Genomic DNA, 19,427 nt, shown 5'->3' with positions numbered 1-19,427 from the left:
AAGTGCTTTTAATGTACACATAACCATCTTTGTAATGGTGATATGTCTTGCTCTTATAAATTAATTTTTTCTGCAATTATTGAAATTTCATAGCAACAATGAGATATAATTATATGTTTGAAACCGTGTATGAGAGGAGAGTAAGAGACTCATATATTGTTGGGATTACGAAAGGAGAGCAAGAGTCATGTTTTGTTGGAAAAGTTATATAAGGAGACCATGTAGTGCTACTTGAGAGAGTCGCGAAGGGATAGGAGGAGGAGGATTAAAGCACGATCACTACAAGATGCTATCGAGTTCTATTGCCTATCTATAATAATTGATCAACTTCTTTATTTTGGTAACGACAAATATTCTCTTAAACTTATATAGTTATTATATTTTCTATTCAACCTATTTTGTGATACAAATTTTAACTATAAATTAGATATTAACCAAATGCTAGTACTAAACAAATAAAAGGACAGGCTGCTAAGAGTGTCCACTAACTCAAATAAACAAATAGAAAGACAAACACCAAAGGTCTTTTTTTAATCTTTCTATTTGTTTTTATTAGAGAAACCAGCAAAGTTAGATTAATAGGCACTCTTAACAACCTGTCCATTTGATAAAAGTTAAAAAATAAAAGAAAAGAAAAGAGGGGATCTTGTTGTTTCTGTGTTTTTTATTTGAGAAATATGGACTTTTGGAAATTGGACAACTATCAAATTATGTATTAAGGGACATTGTAAAAGTTTCAATTGTATCACACATATACATACATACACATAAGAGATACATGGCTTATGCTGCTATTACTTGTCTTATGAGAACCATACAACAATCTATTCAACTTACTGGATGTAATTTGCAATCATTCTATGAAAAGTTTGAATCTTTGAGAGCTATTCTGGAGAAACACACGGGAGATCTTGATGCATTGAAAAGCTTGGAAGCTGAAATCATAGAACTTGTATGCACTACAGAAGATATTTTGGACTTGGAATCAAGAAATGTTAAAAATCCAATTTCAAAAATAATAGCTTTTTGGAAACTTCATTCTCTCTTGAAACAAGCAGTAGGACGCATTGATTCCATGCTGAACAAGTGGATGGAAATGCACAACATGTACACCAAAAGCAAAGATGAAGAAGCACATAACTTGGATCTTGCTAGTACTACATCGATGTCTCAACCTGTTGTGGAGCCTCAGGATATGATGGTTGGGCATGAAAATGAACTCGAGATGATCATGCAGGATCAACTTGCTAGAGGAACAAGTGAACTTGAAGTTGTCTCAATTGTAGGTATGGGGGGCATCGGTAAGACAACTCTGGCTGATAAAATTTATAATGATCCATTCATAATGTCACGCTTTGACATTCGTGCAAAAGCTACTGTTTCACAAGAGTATTGTGCGAAAAAAGTACTCCTAAGTCTTCTTTCTTCTACTAGTGGAAAGATCGATGAGCATCAAGATGATGGGCAACTAGCTGACCGATTACAAAAAAGTCTAAAAGGGAGGAGGTATTTGGTAGTCATTGATGACATATGGACCAAACGAGCTTGGGATGATATCAAGCTATGTTTCCCAGATTGTAACTGTGGAAGCAGAATACTGCTGACCACTCGGAATATGGAAGTAGCTGAATATGCTAGCTCAGGTAAGCCTCCTAATCAAATGCGACTCCTGAATTTTGATGAAAGTTGGAAGTTACTGCAGAGAGAAGTCTTTGTAAAAAACTGTTTCTCCCCTGAATTTGAACAACTTGGGAAGCAAATTGCTCTTAAATGCGGGGGATTACCTCTAGCAATTGTTGTTATTGCTGGACTTCTTTCCAAAATTGGTGAAGCATTCGATGAATGGACAAGTGTTGCCGAGAATGTAAGTTCAGTGGTAAGCACAGATCATAATGTTCAATGCATGAGAGTTTTGGCATTGAGTTACCATCACTTGCCAAATCACCTAAGAGCGTGCTTTCTATATTTTGCAATGTTCCCGGAAGATACAGTGATTTTTGTTAATAAACTTGTGAAATTATGGGCAGCAGAGGGGTTTTTGAAGGCAGAAATGATGAAAAGCATAGAAGAAGTGGCAGAAAAATGTGTTAAAGATCTTATAGATAGAAATTTAATATTTGTCCACAGTGTGAGTAGTTTTGATGGAAAAATAAAAGCTTGCAGAATGCATGATGTGATCCGTGAACTCTGCTTGAGAGAAGCTCGTAACACAAATTTTGTGAATGTAATGATGGATAATGAAACTCCATGTGAACAATCCAGGAATTTTTCCACAAGGGGAGTTCGGATAAGTATCCGATCAAAGCAATCCAAACTTGCTGCCAGTCAGCTGTCGATGGTTCGTAATAATGATTCCTATTCTGTTCTCCTTTTTACTGAAGATCCCTCAAGCTCAACAGTGATGCAACATTTGAAGCATTTCAAGGTACTAAGAGTACTAGATCTTGCTTCGTTGGTGTGGCGTTTTTTTCCCATTTGCATAGTTGAACTATTTCACTTGCGATATCTAGCTTTGTGTGTTTACTCGTCTTCTAATGATCGGGATATTTGCATTCCACCATCAATAACTAGACTTCAGTATTTGCAAACTTTAATACTTAAGTTTCCAACATCTCTTGCATGGAAGTATACAAGACCTTTCATATTACAATCGAGAATTTTCAAAATGTCTCAATTGAGACACCTTTCTTTAGACTGGAATTACTTAAATGAGTCTATGGGGAGAAGCTGGCTTCTGAGAAATTTGCAATGTCTGTCTGGATTGAATCCTTTATCGTGTACTTCTTCGATCTTTAGACTACTTCCCAATGTAAAGAAGTTGCAAATATGTGGTATCCAAGAAGACTACATAAGAAAGGACAAGGTCTTCGATGATCTTTGCTGCTTAGATCAGCTTACAGAATTGAAATTTAAGATTAGAAAGATGATTGGAAGAGTAATATATGATACATCTTTCATTCTTCCTCCTCTAGGTTCTTTTCCGAAGAACCTTAAGAAGTTAGCTTTTACAGGTACTCGTTTGCATTGGGAGGATTTGGAGATTCTTGGTAAGTTGCCTAAACTCGAGGCCCTAAAACTAGGATATGATGCCTGCATTGGTACTGATTGGGAAGTAGGTGAGGAAGGATTTCCACACTTGAAGTTCTTGCAATTGAAGCATTTGTACTTACATAACTGGAGAGCTAGTAGTGATCATTTTCCACGACTTGAACGACTAGTCATTAACCGTTGTTGGAGCATGTATTCAATCCCACAGGATTTTGTAGACATAACCACACTTCAGCTGATTCATGTAAGTGACTGTGCAAAATCTGTTGGGAACTCTGCCAAGACGATTCAGCAGGAAATTGAAGACAGCTATGGAAGTTCTGTTGAGGTCTGTATCAGTGTTAGTCAATCCTTTCAATTAAGCCTATCTTTTTAGTTGATTTACTATCTTCATCTAATGAGATAAAATGTGACTATATTCTTCTCTATTTTATGGTCTTTCAAAGTTTCTGTATAATAAGCAAACGAAATTTGCAGATCATAGTAACAAACCAGCTAACCCAGCAGGAAGGGTCACGACGCGATAATAGAGAAAGGCACCCTCCTAAATATCTTGACAATTATCGGTTTGTCGATCCCAGAGTGATGTTAAAAGCTGGAAGTTCTCGGGCACCTAAAGAAACCACTCAACGCCTATTAGAGAGGCAGTGAAGAAGTTATCAACAAAATGAGAAGGCCTACATTAATATTCTCATTTTTTTGTACTTCAAAGCTTATATGAGAAGTTAGTTCTGTTCAATCAATACAAAACGAGCAGTTGTTTACAATCACTATATGAGAAGTTTTCATTTCCTTAATTGTTTATACAGATTACAGGTCTACTTCTCTCATATAACGTTTGGTTATAGATTTTGAAAATTTATGTTCAAATATCTGTTTAGCTAGAAATGTTGAGGGAATGAAGACAACTAGACTGTGCAAAATTTGATCGTCATCACAATCATTTTAATGCAATTTGCTTCCCAAGTTATTCTAATTCCAGAGGAAAAGAGTCTTTCTCATACAATAAACTCTTGATTCGTATTCATATCAATATTTCATTATATCCGTTTTGAACTTCTTGATTCCTATTCATATCGATAAATCTCACTTTACGAGTAAAACTTTCCTACCAATGTTCATTTCATTCTCAAAACTCGAACCCAAAGTCTAGTTAAAGACAGGGAAATCCTTACCTCTCCACAACACTTTTGATGTACATAGTTGATAATTAGACAATTTTTATTTATTTTTATTATTTTATTTTTTTTAAAGAATAAATTATAATGTTATTTAAATATTTCTTAATGAATTGACACAAAGGGGTGGTGGCGCAGTTGGCTAGCGCGTAGGTCTCATAGCAATTAGAGTTATCCTGAGGTCGAGAGTTCGAGCCTCTCTCACCCCATTACTTTTTTTTAATTTTAAATTCCAAAAAAAAAGAACTAAACTTTATTTCTTTATTAAGGTAACTCATCCATTCAATTATGCACTCTTTGCAGAGATATTCGTTTTCTAAGAATCTTAACTTTCACACTTTGATGGGTCTCCGGGGTTCTTTCGATGACCTATGCTGAAAGGATATCTATATAATTCAATCAATTGTGTAGAAGTCATTACATCCAAAAAAATTCTTTGATGAGATGATATTTACTCCCTTTATCCCAAAAAGACTAGTTTAGTTACTATTTGAACGATTGGAAGGATATTTTTTTATCGTAGTTTTTTCAAACACTTTCTAAATATTTTAAATTGTTAACTATATTGATTTATAGTACTTTTTTGTAATTTCTAACTATGTAAACTTTAATTCAATCTTATATCCAAATTCACACAAAACATTATTTAGTTTGATCCTCGTATTCTGAATCAAGACAATCTTTTTAAGCAATCAAACTTATGCCAAAAGAGGCATAAATTTTTTAAGAAACAATCACGTATAAGGATAACTTGTAAAATATTATAATACAAAAATATGAACTTGTGCTCCCGAAAAACCAACACAAAAATAGGGCTAAAAGTGCAAATGACCCCTTCTACGCTTCTACAAACGTATTGGGCTGGTTTGTTTCAATTCAAATTGGGCTTAGGGATTTTCAAGTCCAAAAAAAAAAAAAAAAAAAACATCACAAAAAGTCTCTTTTTTCACACAGACACACAGTAGAAGCTTTAGCAGGCATCAAAGGTGAAGATGAAGCTGAAGCAATTAGAAAGTTGTCTTGGTTCTCTTGAACAATTCTCAACCCCAAAGGTTCCCTTTTTCTTTATCTTTAAACAAAATATACATCTTTATGCACTTTTTTTCCCCCAATTTTTATGATTCTTGATTACTAATTTTGGTAAAAAAATGATCTTTTTTGCTATAACAGATTGAACTAGAACAATATCCTACTGGAGCCCACATTGCTTCTCGTATGCTTTACACTGTATGTAAATTCTCTATATTCCCACTTTTTTCTTCTTCTTGTTCTTATGCCGATACCCTCTTTTTTGTGTTTTTCTTTTTAAGTTTAGTTTAAAGGTTAAAAGGGTATCTTTATTTTTAACTTTTTGGGTTTTTTTGTGAAAAAAATTTAATCTTTTTAGGCTGAGAATTCATTTGAGGATGTGAACAGTAAGGTGGTTGCAGATTTTGGATGTGGTTGTGGTACATTAGGCCTTGCTGCTGGTCTTTTGGGAGCTGAGTATGTTTTAGCTCTCTCTAAATTTTGTTTCTTTTGTTGAACTTTAGTGTTGTGTGAAGTTGGTATATGTATGATCTTTGTGCATCCCAGCATTATTATTTGTAATTTAGTAGGAGAGGTTATCAATGTTAGTAGGTAGTTGAGCGTTGTCAAGTCCCCTTATTAGTATTGCTGTTATTACTCTCTTACTATCGTATATTCTTTGATTTTAGTATTATATGTTGTTTTCATTGGTTCAGTTATCATATTGTGCTTCCCCTAGCTCTTTATTTCGATGATTGTTACTGCTTTCATTTTTGTTTTCTCTTTTTCAAACTGCTTTGAGATACGTTACTTGAGCCAAGGGTCTATTGGAAACAATCTCTCTATCTCTACGAGTTAGGGTAAGGTTTGCATACATTCTATCATCCCCAAACCTCACTTGTGGGATTACATGAGGTGTGTTTTGTTGTGCACCCCAACATTGTTGAAGTCAAGAATTTCACTAAGGGTGTTTAGGATTTAGTATATATGTATAAAATTAACATTGACCTATAGGCTATATATACTGTTCTGGTGAAGGGTATTCGACTAACCACCCTTTGGCATATGTAGCTCCCTTCAGATTGCTATGGTTCCCTATATATGCTTGTTCTTGACGTAGTCTTTCTTTTGAACAGAAGTGTTATTGGGCTTGATATTGATGCCGAGTCTCTTGAGATTGCATATGCAAATGCCGATGAGCTTGAGGTATTATTCATTTATGTGATAACACTTATTTATTTTTTTTTGGTTTTCCTTCTTCAGTTGCAAGGTTGAGAAAGCGTTCAAGGCTGAGTCTTTTTTACATTGGTTTTGATGGATATATGTAGCCTTCCATGTATAATCACACTTGTGCTAATTTGTGTTTCATACATTTCTTGAACTATTTCATCTGCAGCTAGACATGGATTTTATTCAATGCGACATCAGCAACTTAAAATGGAGAGGTATCTTTTTCACCTCACTTTTCAGTCCCGAAAGAAAATATCTCTCTCCCTCTCGGCTCATTGATATTCCACTATGTGTAGGTCAGATTGTTGAAACTGTGGTTATGAATCCACCTTTTGGAACACGGAGGAAAGGTGCTGACATGGACTTCCTCTCTTCGGCGATGAAGGTACGGTGGTGCTCTCCATATAATTGGTATCCAAGATTTATATTATTTGCTCAATATCCTGTTTTGTTGTTTGCATTGGCACTTTGGCCCCATCTATTCCTAGATTAATGTGTGGTTTTATCAATGTATCAGGTTGCTTCTCAAGCAGTTTATTCCTTACATAAAACCACAACTAGAGAAGTAAGTTTTTCCATACTGTCTTCCCACAACAAAGGGATTGATTGGTGAAAAAAAAATATGTGTAGCATCCACTGTAAATAGCTTAAATATGAACTTTCTTGAGTTTGTGGTGCTCATAAATCATGCTGACGTAAATTAAGTTGCTGTCACTTCTTGATAAAAACAAAACAAAAAAAGAAGAAGAAAAGTTGCTGATTTTATCAAGGCATGCCTTTTATCAATACAGTTATCTGAATGTTAAACTCCTATTCTGAATGTTGAATTTACTCTTTCTAGCACTAAACTAATAAAGAAGCTTAGATTTACCATTTATAACTAAAAAAAGTAGTATACTTTTGGTTTACTTAGTTGTTGTTGGTTGGGGCGAGGGTGGATGGGAAGGGAAGGGAAGGGAAGAGGAACCTTATTAAATGAAACATCGTCAAGCAAGTAGCCATTGCCTTTGAAATAATTGTTGTTGGTGTTTCCGTAATTAATGGAACCGCGTTGAAGAAGATGGAATTGAACAAAGTCTATGGTTTTTGAAGTAGAAAGTTAAAGAGGTTGGTCTGTTAGTGAATGGAGGCTGAAACATTATACAACGGGGGAAAGGAAAGCTTCATTGAGACAATGCTATTTCATCCCAAATTTAGATCCTTTTTCAAAACATTGGTGCTTGTGTCAGCTTTGCGACTAGCGACTAGTACATGTATTGAGTGACTCCGTGCACTATGATTTGGACAGATGAGAACAGTTCTCATAGCGTTTGGAGTTCAAGCCCTGGTCTGTATGGTTTTCATTCCACATCATTAACCAATGACCACTAGGCTACACCTTTGTGTCCCAATATTAAGTCATTTATTTTAACATGATTAGTTACATTACTAAAGCAAGTATTTGGTTCTTGTTTATAGCTGTTATGATTCCCCTAGATCTCTTCGCACTAAACGTGTTGCCTTGTTTGATGTTCTAAATTTTCTTTTGTTACACGAGTAAAGCTGCATACAATTTATGAAGTTCATTCCATGTTTCTGCGCACAAGAGTGCTCTGATCTAGGTCGTGATTTGGCATTTGTGTATGGTCTTAACAGCATGTGAAAAGAGCAGCCTTGCGAGATTATAATGCAAGAAGTGCTGAAGTTATATGTGAGGTACACATCGAAACAATCAGATTCAGCATTTTGCATGCTATTGATGTTCAGTGAAATTCAATGTTGCCTTATGAATGTTTTGTGCCTTTATCTCTCTCTCAATTGTAGCTTCGGTATGATGTGCCACAACTGTACAAATTTCACAAGAAAAAGGAGGTTGACATTGCTGTGGACCTGTGGCGTTTTGTTCCTCAAAGAAAGCAAGAAAGATCTCTCTAGTATTATAAAAATAGCAAGTATACAGAGATGATGATGCATGTAAAATTAAGGACACCCCATTCTGAACTGGAGCAGGATGGATAATGGATTCTCATGTTGTTGCAAGTATAGTTCTATAAAGGAAGTAAAGAGTATTTTGTACCATGCGCGCGTCTGCAAACTACTTTGGCCTCCGGGGCTCTTAGTTCTATTCTATTAGCAAAAGTTGAGGGACTTGTGTCTTTAAGTCACTTATAAATTATAACCTTAGTACATCTGGCATTTTGTTCCTGAAAGAAAACAAGAAAGATCTCTCTAGTATATTATGAAAGTAGCTATATGCACAATGTTAGTAGTATAGAGTTGAATGTTGTCTCGCTTATCCTTCCATACTAGTAGTTGTAGTATTACTTTTGTACTTTCTTGTTTCTTCCATATATGTTACTATTTATTGTTCCTTGTATTTCGANCGCACTAAACGTGTTGCCTTGTTTGTTGTTCTAAATTTTCTTTTGTTACACAAGTAAAGCTGCATACAATTTATGAAGTTCATTCCATGTTTCTGCGCACAAGAGTGCTCTGATCTAGGTCGTGATTTGGCATTTGTGTATGGTCTTAACAGCATGTGAAAAGAGCAGCCTTGCGAGATTATAATGCAAGAAGTGCTGAAGTTATATGTGAGGTACACATCGAAACAATCAGATTCAGCATTTTGCATGCTATTGATGTTCAGTGAAATTCAATGTTGCCTTATGAATGTTTTGTGCCTTTATCTCTCTCTCAATTGTAGCTTCGGTATGATGTGCCAAAACTGTACAAATTTCACAAGAAAAAGGAGGTTGACATTGCTGTGGACCTGTGGCGTTTTGTTCCTCAAAGAAAGCAAGAAAGATCTCTCTAGTATTATAAAAATAACAAGTATACAGAGATGATGATGCATGTAAAATTAAGGACACCCCATTTCTGAACGGGAGCAGGATGGATAATGGATTCTCATGTTGTTGCAAGTATAGTTCTAAAAAGGAAGTAAAGAGTATTTTGTACCATGCACGCGTCTGCAAACTACTTTGGCCTCCGGGGCTCTTAGTTCTATTCTATTAGCAAAGGTTGAGGGACTTGTGTCTTAAGTCACTTATAAATTATAATCTTAGTACATCTGGCATTTTGTTCCTCAAAGAAAACAAGAAAGATCTCTCTAGTATATTATGAAAGTAGCTATATGCAGAATGTTAGTAGTATAGAGTTGAATGTTGTCTCACTTATCCTTCCATACTAGTAGTTGTAGTATTACTCTTGTACTTTCTTGTTTCTTCCATACATGTTACTATTTATTGTTCCTTGTATTTCGATCATCGTATTATTTTATTCTAGTTACTGTTCCTTTTTTTCTTTTTTCATAATGCTTTCTCATGCCTTGTTAGTATTTTGCCTAGGTTTCTTCACTCCTATTAATTTCTTGAGCCGAGGGTCTATTGGAAATAACTTCTCTACCTCCCACGGTAGGGGGGTAAGTCTGTGTACACACTATCCTTCGTAGACCCTACTTGTGTAATTACACTGTGTAGGTTGTTGTAGCAGTATGCATAAGAGATGCTAGTAAAATCTCAGACACATCTATTGATATGACTATTTAACCATACTACCCCTATTAATTAATGTTTAGTATTAGGTCATAAGTAATTAATGTTAAGGGTAAAACATGGAAAAATAATAATTGTCTCGTGGACATAATTAAAAGTGACAAGCAAAAATGAAAATTTATATTTGAAATAGTAGACAAGTAAAAATAAACATACGGAGTATCAGAGTGATTCTACTTTTGGATCGTCTCGACATAATTAACCAAATCAAATTGTGTTCTCTCTAATAGTTTAAGCTTTGAGATGGTCGTACACGCTCTTGGCTTATGACAAAGCATTACTAAGTGTGCTTTCTCTAGTAGGGTGAGTTTTAGATGAGTCGCGGGTGGAGATGTGTTCTTACGACATAATTAACTAAATAAAAGTGTTTGTTACTTGTTACTCTCTAATAGGATGAGGTTTTAGAGCAAAAGGTATGTTTAAGATAAAATTGATTAAAAAAAAGTTATGTCCTATTTGTTTATCTTAGTGGACACTCAATTTTATATCATGAATTATTGAAAAGTATGTTAGTTGGAACAATTAGCAACCAGTCTTCTTGATAAGTTCTTTTATGTATACTGTGAAATTAGCCTTTTGAGTTCAGAGAGACTCTTTTGATTGAGAAGAGGGACAAATGGCTTATGTTGCTATTACTTGTCTTATGAGAACCATATAACAATCGATGGAAGTTCCTCGATATAATTTTCAATTGTTCTATAAGAAGCTTGAATCCCTGAGAGCTATTATGAGAAACCTTGCAATATAACAGGTGATCTTGAAGCATTGAAAAGATTGGAAGCTGAAGTCCTAGAGCTTGTATGCAGCACAAAAGTCGTAGAGCTTGAATTCCAGTGGTTTGGGCTTGGGACTTCCATGTTGGAGGTCTCAAGTTCGAAACCCCTTGCTAGCGAAAGCAAGGGGTTTGCTTCTGGGTCTAGCTCGTCGCACTGGGCTTGCCTAGTGCGGGTTACCTCTCCTATGTGGTTTGCGAGCTATTGCATAGGAGCGGAGGTTTTACCCCGTGCGCACCCAAAGGGTAGCGGCTGTGGGTTTCCCTTGTCATAAAAAAAAAAAAAGATAGTGGATTTGGAATCAAGAAATGTTGAAAATCCAATTTCAAGAATTAATAGCTTTTTGGAAACTTCATTTTCTCTTGAAACAAGTAGTAGGGCGCGTTGATTCCACGGTGAACAAGTGGATGGAAATGCAGAAAATGTACACCAAAAGCAAAGATGCAGAAGAAAATAACTTGGCTTTCGCCAGTAGTACATCTCAACATTTTGTGGAGCCGATGGTTGGCCATAAAAATGATTTCGAGATGATGCAGGATCAACTTGCCAGAGGAGCAAGTGGACTAGAAGTTGTCTCAATTGTAGGTATGGGTGGCATCGGTAAAACAACTTTGGCTAACAAAATTTACAATGATTCATTCATTATGTCTCACTTTGACGTTCGTGCAAAAGCTACTGTTTCACAAGAGCATTGTGTGAGAAATGTACTCTTAACCCTTCTTTCTTGTATTAGTGTAAAGACTGATGAATCTGATGATAAGTGTCAAGAGGATAGGCAACTAGCATATTGATTGCAAAAGCTTCTAAAAGGCAGGGGGAGATTCTTGGTAGTCATTGATGACATATGGACTAGAAAAGCTTGGGATGATATAAAACTATGTTTCCCAGACTGTAATAATGGAAGCCGAATACTCATGACTACTCGGAATGTGGGAGTAGCTGAATATGCTAGCTCAGGTATTCCTCCTTTTCAAATGTGCCTCATGAATTTTGATGAAAGTTGGAGTTCACTGTATGAAAAGGTCTTTGTTGTGAGAGATTCGTTTCCCCCAGAATTTGAACAACTTGGGAAGCTAATTGCATTAAAATGCGGAGGATTACCTCTAGCAATTGTTGCAACTGCTGGAGTTCTCTCGAAAAGTGGTAAAACATTGAACGTTTGGAGAAGTGTTGCTGAGAATGTAAGTTTAGCAGTAAGCACTGATCTTGAAGTCTAATGCATGACAGTGCTAGCTTTGAGTTACCATCACTTGCCTCGTCACCTAAAACCGTGCTTTCTGTATTTTGCAATCTTCCCGGAGGATGAAGTGATTTTTGTTGATAAACTTATGGAGTTATGAGTTGTAGAAGGCTTCTTGAAGGTAGAAGAGACCAAAAAGTGTTGAAGAGGTAACAAAGTTACCAATTTCAAAAAAAAAAAAAAAAAAAAAAGTGTTGAAGAGGTAACAGAAAATTGTCTAAAAGCACTTATTGATAGAAGTTCAATATCCATACACAACTTGAGCTTTGATGGAAAAATCAAGAGTTGTGGAATGCATGGTGTGACGCGTGAACTCTGCTTGAGAGAAGCTCAAAACATGAATTTTGTGAATGTTATTAAAAGAAACAATGATCAAAATCCATGTGAACAAGAACCCATGCATTTTTCCTCCAAGAGTTGAGGTCGGATCAGCATCCAATTTAACCCTGTTTTACAATATAATCGCAGAAAAATTGACTAGATGTGGTAACAGTGATGCTCATTCTATTTTCCTGTTTCGTGGACAACGAGAGCTCATGCCAGAATTTTTTGAGCTTCAAGCTTGTAAGGGTACTAGATCTTGCTTTAATGAGATGTTCTGCATTTCCCAGTGAGATACTTGATTTAATTCACTTGAGATACCTAGCTTTGACTCTTTCTCCTTACTTGAAGCACCATCTACGACGAGAGAGCCCCTCTGCCTTGCAGCACCATCAACGACGAGAGATTCCCTCATTAATAGATGTTCCTTCATCAATATCTGGCCTATGTTATCTGCAGACTTTTATACTTAACCTTCCATTTTCCATAGATGGGGAACATCCTTTGATATTACCATCAGGAATTCTGGCAATGCCGCGATGAAGGCGCCTCTATTTGGGATGGTACTACTTGCGGTATCACAAGTCTATATTTTTTTGATGAAGTAAATGTTCCATTGAAGGCATCAAGAAGATGCAAATTAGTTACAAAAGTAGAAGCAATAACAGTTGGTCTGCTGGCTCTAGTACAATTATGCTAAAACTAAGGAACCAACAAAAGTTAAAAAGCTATCCAGGGAATCTACATAGGACAAATTGACCCAACTGTACAGACACATAAGGCATTCCGCTTTGAGAGAATGTAAAGGAGTTGATAGACCTTCAAAACATCTTCTGTTCCTTTCCCTCCAAATACTCCAAAAAACATCTTCTGAGAGAATGTATCACAAGCCTAAATAGAAAAGATGGGTTCTGAAAAATTTACAAAGTCTTGCTGGATGGAATCCGAGGTATTGTACAAGGTCTGTCTTTAGTCTGTTTCCCAATTTAAAGAAGTTTCAAATACGTGGCGTGGGGAAAGACTTTGATAGTTTGTTGTTCTGTGATTTTCTGCTGCTTAGATCAGCTCGAGAAACTGGAAATTTGTCTGAATGATTCTGCTAGTCGATATGTTGCTTATTTTCTTGAATGCATTACACCTTCAGGTGTTATTTTCAGACGAAAATGATGGAACTGATGGAGCATTCGCTTCCTGAAAATGTTGTTCCAGATCTGATCCTACTTCCTCCATATGCTTTTCCACAAAACCTTAAGAATTTAGCTTTTTCCGGTACTACTTTGCAGTGGAAGGATTTGAGCATTCTTAGTAAGTTACCCAAACTCGAGGCCCTCAAACTTGCACATAATGCCTGCAAAGGAGAGGAATTGGAAGTAGTTGATGAAGGTTTTCCTTGTTTGAAGTTGTTGATACTGAGTTATTCAGACATTCAGTACTGGAGAGCTAGTTGTGATCACTTTCCATGCCTTGAAAGACTGTTTCTTGAACGTTGCTTTGCTTTCGATTCAATTCCTCAAGATTTTGCAGATATAACTACACTTGCTCTTATTGATATAAGGAGGTGTTCAAAATCTGTTGAGAATTCCACCAAGCAAATTCAACAGGACATTCAAGACGAGTATGCAAGTTCTGTTGAGGTCCATATCCACTAGCCTTGTAAGATATCACCTTCCTTCATTTACTTCTTATGTTACTACTTTTCTAGTCATGTTGACTGTTATTTAGCCATTCCATTTTCAATTTCAGTTGTAATGCTCCTGTATTTACTTCTTAACAGTTTGAAGTTCAATAAAAGACAGTTCTTCTGACTCAGTTCTTCTTATTTCTTCAATTTTAGCAACATACGAACCTACAGAAAGTCTCAAATAGGGAAAAGGGTGCTATTTTTTTCCTACCTAAACAAATGTTCATCCTCGAATAAGTTTAGAATTGTATCTAACACAGTCTGTTCTGCATGTCCTACTCAGTCTCCCAAGTAGCCTCCTCAACCAAATGATGATTTCATTGCACTTTCACCGACGCCTCCTCTTCTGACCTCAACTTCTAGACTTGTCTGTCTAAAATAGGCACAGACTCCTTCTCGAAAGTAATATTCTGATAAAGCTTCACCTTATCCTACTGTAGCATGTGGGACATATCCTCAGTGATATTTCTTCAACATATACACATCGGAATAAAATCCAGATGAACACTTGTTAATCCCCAGTACGCCGTAAAATTAGAATAGCTATGCAGAACATAGTTATCTGTAATAGTATCAAAAACTTATCTCTGATGAAGAACCACCTTTTTCACCAAAATATATCTAGTTTTATGTACATGATTCCTCCTCCATACATGTTATAGTTATATCTTTATAGCTTAAGTCATCAACTAAGACTAGTTCTTTTCAATATAATCTACAACAATAACATACCCAATGAAATCCCACTAGGTGGGGTCTGGGGAGGGTACAGTGTACGCAGACCTTACCACTACCTCGTGGAGGTAGAGAGGCTGTTTCCGGGAGACCCTCAGCTCAAGTACATCAAATCTAAGTGAAAGGAGAGAAATATATAAAACATAACAACCAATACAGAAAATGTGTATAATCAACAAATGAGACAATAACATCAAGAAAGTAATGTGAGGAGTGAAACGCAGTAAACAGCATAAGGCTAGGACTACTCCAAACGCTAACAACACATACCCTCGCAAGGGAAGACAACACGCTAACCCTACTAACCTTCAACCTTAATACGCGACCTCCACTCCTTCCTATCTAGAGTCATGTCCTCGGTAATGTGAAGCAGAGCCAAGTCCTGTCTAATCACCTCTTCCCAATACTTCTTAGGCCTACCTCTACCCCTCCGCGTACCCTCTACCACCAGCACCTCGCACCTCCTCATTGGGGCGTCTGCGCTCCGTCTCTTCACATGTCCAAACCATCTCAGTCTCGCTTCCCTCAGCTTGTCCACCACAGAGGCCACTCCCACCTTCTCCCGGATAACCTCATTCCTAATCTTGTCGCTCCTAGTGTGCCCACACATCCATCTCAACATCCTCATCTCCGCAACATGCATTTTTTGAACATGTGCGTTCTTGACTGGCCAACACTCCGCTCCATACAATAAGGCCGGTCTAACTACCACTCTGTAGAACTTACCTTTAAGTTTAGGTGGAATTTTCTTATCACACAATACTCCAGAGGCAAGCCTCCATTTCATCCAAGCAACCCCAATGCGATGTGTGACATCATCGTCGATGTCACCACTCCCTTGGATTACAGACCCAAGATACTTAAAACTTTCTTTCTTAGGATTCAATATAATCTACATACTGAAATTATTGGAAAGAAAAATATACCAAGTATAAAGTATCGATTAGCTGTTGTTGTAACGAAACTATATATATATATATTACTATATACTAAAAATCAGCATAGACCTTAACTTGAATACTCAGTTGGTAACTTGTCTAGAAGCAATTATTTTCTTATTCTGTAATGCCTTTTACCTCGTTGCTTCTTTCTACTTTGCATAATAATTTTGTGTTCCAACTCTTCCATGATTCTTGCTAGCCATTTTGGAGTTCAAATTGAGATCATGAAATATATTATGGATAATCCAATACATAGTCCACTTCCATAGCCCATAAGAGCAGCTTTCCAAAAATCATTTAGAAACTCCGAATTGCTTTCTTGTTCGTCTAGTGCAGATATGGTATAATTTGTCTCTGATACCTGATCATTACCACAACCTTTTGAAACTGGAAATCCATCTAATCCATCATTACCTTCATATGAATTGTTCTGAAATGTAGCAAATTGAGGTCCTTGAGGAATGCATCCTTCAAGATGATTGTAGGAGAGATTTAACACTGCAAGACTTGTTAGAGAAGCAAGTTGTTCCGGTATCTCTCCAGAAAGGTGGTTGAATGAAAGGTCAAATGATTCTACTACCGCTAAATTTCCAAGTGATGGCGGTATATGACCTTGCAACCCATTGTTAGACAAATTCAACACCCGAAGTGCAATGAGATCTCCCATAATACTTGGAATAAGTCCTTCAAATTTGTTACTTGAAAGATCCATACTCGTGTATAAATACAAGATTCTCACAACTTCAAAGATGTGTCCCTTCATTACAACAACTACCGAGTCTTGGTAATAGTTGCTTCCTTCAATTGGTGCCTTCATTGTTTGATTAGTTGTCTTCATGGCTTGCAAATGTTGAAATAGACTTGTCGGCAAGTTTCCTGTGAAGGCATTGCGAGAGAGATCTAATATTCGAAGACCAGGAAACATGTTTCCAATCCTTGAAGTTCTAATGGGTCCATGCAATTTATTCAATCTCAAACTTAAAACCTTCAACATTGATAGAGTTCCCAACCACATGGGGAATGTATCATTGAGGTGATTGTCTCCTAAATCAAGAATTTGCAACTCTTTACAATTGGCTAAAGATCGAGGGATTTTCCCTTGTAGTTCATTTCCATGAAAGTTGAAGGTTCTAAGTGAACATTCAATATCAAAACTTGTTGGAAGAATCCCAGAAAGATTGTTGTGGCGCATATCCAAAATGGAGAGGCCACTGATATTACCCAAACATTGTGGCATCTCTCCCCTGAAATTGTTTCTTGCGAAAATTAGAGTTCGTAGTGATGTCGAATTGCAAATAGACAAAGGGATCACACCTGAAAACTGGTTGTTACTAAGAGAAAGGAACTCAAGAAGCTTCAGACTGCCGAGGTTAGAAATGCTGTCGGGCAGCTCACCACTAAACCGGTTAGTGTTGAGGTCAAGGGTTTGAAGAGATGTCAATTTGCCAATCTCAGAAGGAATGGTTCCACTGATGTTGTTCCGAAAAAGATACAATGCCCTTATATTGGTCAGGTTTCCAATGGTTGGAGGTATTGTGCCTGAAAGCCGGTTGTCAGACACATCTAGCTCCAGCAAGTTTTGCAACTTACCAATCTGATAGGGAATGGAACCAGTGAAATTGTTACTATAGAGGTAAAGATATACGAGGTTTTTCAACTGGCTGATTTCAGGTGGAATTTTCCCTGAAAATGAATTGTTTTGAAGCTGCAAAGATGTCAGCTCAGTCCAATTGGTAATGAGATATGATTGAACCTCACCAGAAAGAAAATTATCAGACAAGCCCAAGTCAGATAACTTGGTCACTGCAGACAAGGATATAGGCAATGATCCTTGCAGGGCATTCTCTGCTAGAGCCAAGACAATGAGGTTAGTACAAAGGCCTAGCTCAGAAGGAATGGTTGAATTCAAACGATTCTTTCGAAGATCAAGTTGTTGAAGATTTCTAAGTCTACCTATAGAAGATGGAATCTTTCCTTGAAGTGAATTATTGAAAAGTACAACAACTTCAAGACTGCTAATCAGAGAAATTTCATCAGGAATTATGCCAGAAAACATGTTGACACCAAGCTGAAGTTCTTTTAACTTGGTCAACTTGGTAAAATTTGGTGACAATGAACCTTGAAATGAATTAGATGAAAGATTGAGGTGTTCAAGCTTATCCAAGTTGGTGAATAGTGTTTCTGGGATTGAACCATTCAAATGGTTTATTGACAAATCGAGGTAAGTCAGATTATAGCAACAGAGTACAAATTCAGGGAATTCTAATGTTAGTTCATTGTAACCAAAGCTCAAATATGTCAACATAGGCATATTCCTCAATTTGGACCAATCAGGAGTTTCTAAAAAATTTGATCCAAGATCCAAGTGCCATACCTTCTGAAGATTGCTTATTTGGTAGGGAATAACACCAATGATTTCGTTGTCATAAAAGCTGAGATATTCAAGTTGTGTTAACTTCCCAATCTCTTCTGGTATGACACCCTCCAAGAAATTGTTGCTCAGGTCCAAGAAAGTGAGCATAGAAGCATTGCCAATATTTGATTGTATCGATCCACTGAAGTTGTTGCCATTGAGAGAAAAACTTGTGAGACTCGGAAATGAAGTGAAGTCAAGCTGATCAAGAGTGCCTGAGAGGCCTGCATCAGAAAGATTGATCTCGGAAATTGTTCCACCAGCATTACAGACAATAGATGTCCAATTGCACAAGTTTCCGAGATTCAAAATGAACCATGAATCCAAGAAAGAAGCAGAAGATAAGTTCATCTTCCATTTGACAAGAGCTTCAGCTTCAGTTGTTGCTGATGATGTAATTGTGAATGGAAGTGAAAAAAGAAGAAGCACAAGTAGAATGTAAAGGAAGGTACTGCGAGAAGTTGTCATGTCTAATAGGTAGAGTACTTGGTTTCAAGAACAATAATACAACTTTTTTGAGCTTTTACATTAAAAGGGTTCTCATATATATATATATATATATATATATAGAGAGAGAGAGAGAGAGAGGTGGACCACAATTTTTTTGTGTATCAAAGATGCATGGATATAATGAAATAGAAACGCGTATGAATTTGAGGGTTTAATTCAGATGTGATCAGTTTAAATTGGTATGAGCATACCGCGTTGGAAGTGGCCCTACCAGTACCAGAAGTGATAATAAAAGTGGGAATGTTGTTACTAGAACGAATGCAAGTATTGAAAGCTGGCTGGACATCATGGGATAAATATTTCCTTTAGTAGTGAAACAATGGAAAGTCGTGGTCACTGGTTAAACTTTGAAAGATTGACCCAACTTTAATGTCCTTTTCTTTAGCAATTATTTTTGACCACCATCAATTAATTTGGCAGCATGTTTATCTTTCAAAGTTGAGTCCTTTCTTTGACTGCACTAAAAATCAAGGGAAACTATGCACAAACTTCCCACATGGTACAAACAATTGTCCAAATGATTTGCCTTTACCCATGTAGCTAAAAATATTACTCAGCTGCCCATGCTTCTCTTTGGTGTGACATTAGAGTGGCGTCATGCTGGCATGGAAGATCACCGTCCTTCGTCTCCCATGGACAGGCAATACAATGATTCGATACTCTGTGACAACTGGTCCATACATCTACTCTTCTACCCCTTAAATACCGGGCTTTTTGTTAGCACCAAGATTCGAACTCACACAACATGCACTTAACCAATACATCACATGTTGCACTTTTACCACTTGACTAACACATTGGGGGTTAGTTCCAAAA

At 36.7% G+C, this 19,427-nt stretch overlaps 2 protein-coding genes, 1 non-coding gene and 2 pseudogenes across 7 annotated transcripts in view; 4 read left to right on the top strand and 1 right to left on the bottom strand.

Moving 5' to 3' along the window:
• The window catches only part of LOC125862143 (uncharacterized), a 339,538-nt gene extending 329,933 nt beyond the window's left edge, over positions 1 to 9,605 (top strand). Inside the window, exons 2-11 of one of the 5 annotated variants that reach the window (XR_007446021.1) lie at positions 5,211 to 5,278; positions 5,397 to 5,453; positions 5,614 to 5,711; positions 6,371 to 6,440; positions 6,631 to 6,679; positions 6,761 to 6,849; positions 6,982 to 7,029; positions 8,100 to 8,159; positions 8,268 to 8,582; positions 9,464 to 9,605. Coding sequence is in view for 3 of the 5 variants with exons in the window: in XM_049542148.1 (XP_049398105.1) it covers positions 5,219 to 5,278; positions 5,397 to 5,453; positions 5,614 to 5,711; positions 6,371 to 6,440; positions 6,631 to 6,679; positions 6,761 to 6,849; positions 6,982 to 7,029; positions 8,100 to 8,159; positions 8,268 to 8,378 (642 nt within the window). In the remaining 2 variants the exon portion in view is untranslated. Of the gene's footprint in view, positions 1 to 5,174; positions 5,279 to 5,396; positions 5,454 to 5,613; positions 5,712 to 6,370; positions 6,441 to 6,630; positions 6,680 to 6,760; positions 6,850 to 6,981; positions 7,030 to 8,099; positions 8,160 to 8,267; positions 8,583 to 8,979; positions 9,040 to 9,147 lie in introns of those variants that run through there. The other 4 variants (XR_007446020.1, XM_049542148.1, XM_049542147.1 and 1 more) reach the window with 4 other exon arrangements.
• LOC125861638 (putative late blight resistance protein homolog R1A-3) lies at positions 779 to 3,699 on the top strand. Its single transcript, XM_049541495.1, has 2 exons — positions 779 to 3,388; positions 3,526 to 3,699. Exons 1-2 carry the CDS (start codon positions 779 to 781, stop codon positions 3,697 to 3,699), a joined length of 2,784 nt encoding a protein of 927 aa, XP_049397452.1.
• Positions 4,350 to 4,435, top strand: TRNAM-CAU (transfer RNA methionine (anticodon CAU)). Its single transcript is given in 2 exon segments — positions 4,350 to 4,387; positions 4,400 to 4,435. It is a non-coding gene; the product is annotated as a tRNA-Met (tRNA).
• Positions 9,606 to 10,613: 1,008 nt separating the features above from the next.
• Positions 10,614 to 14,006, top strand: LOC125862115 (putative late blight resistance protein homolog R1B-16; annotated as a pseudogene).
• Positions 14,007 to 15,628: 1,622 nt separating this feature from the next.
• On the bottom strand, positions 15,629 to 18,630 carry LOC125862113 (receptor-like protein 52; annotated as a pseudogene).
• Positions 18,631 to 19,427: the final 797 nt, after the last annotated feature.

This window comes from Solanum stenotomum, chromosome 4, assembly GCF_019186545.1.
Source record: "Solanum stenotomum isolate F172 chromosome 4, ASM1918654v1, whole genome shotgun sequence".
Taxonomy (NCBI): Eukaryota; Viridiplantae; Streptophyta; class Magnoliopsida; order Solanales; family Solanaceae; genus Solanum; species Solanum stenotomum.
This window is presented reverse-complemented; position numbering and strand designations above follow the sequence as displayed.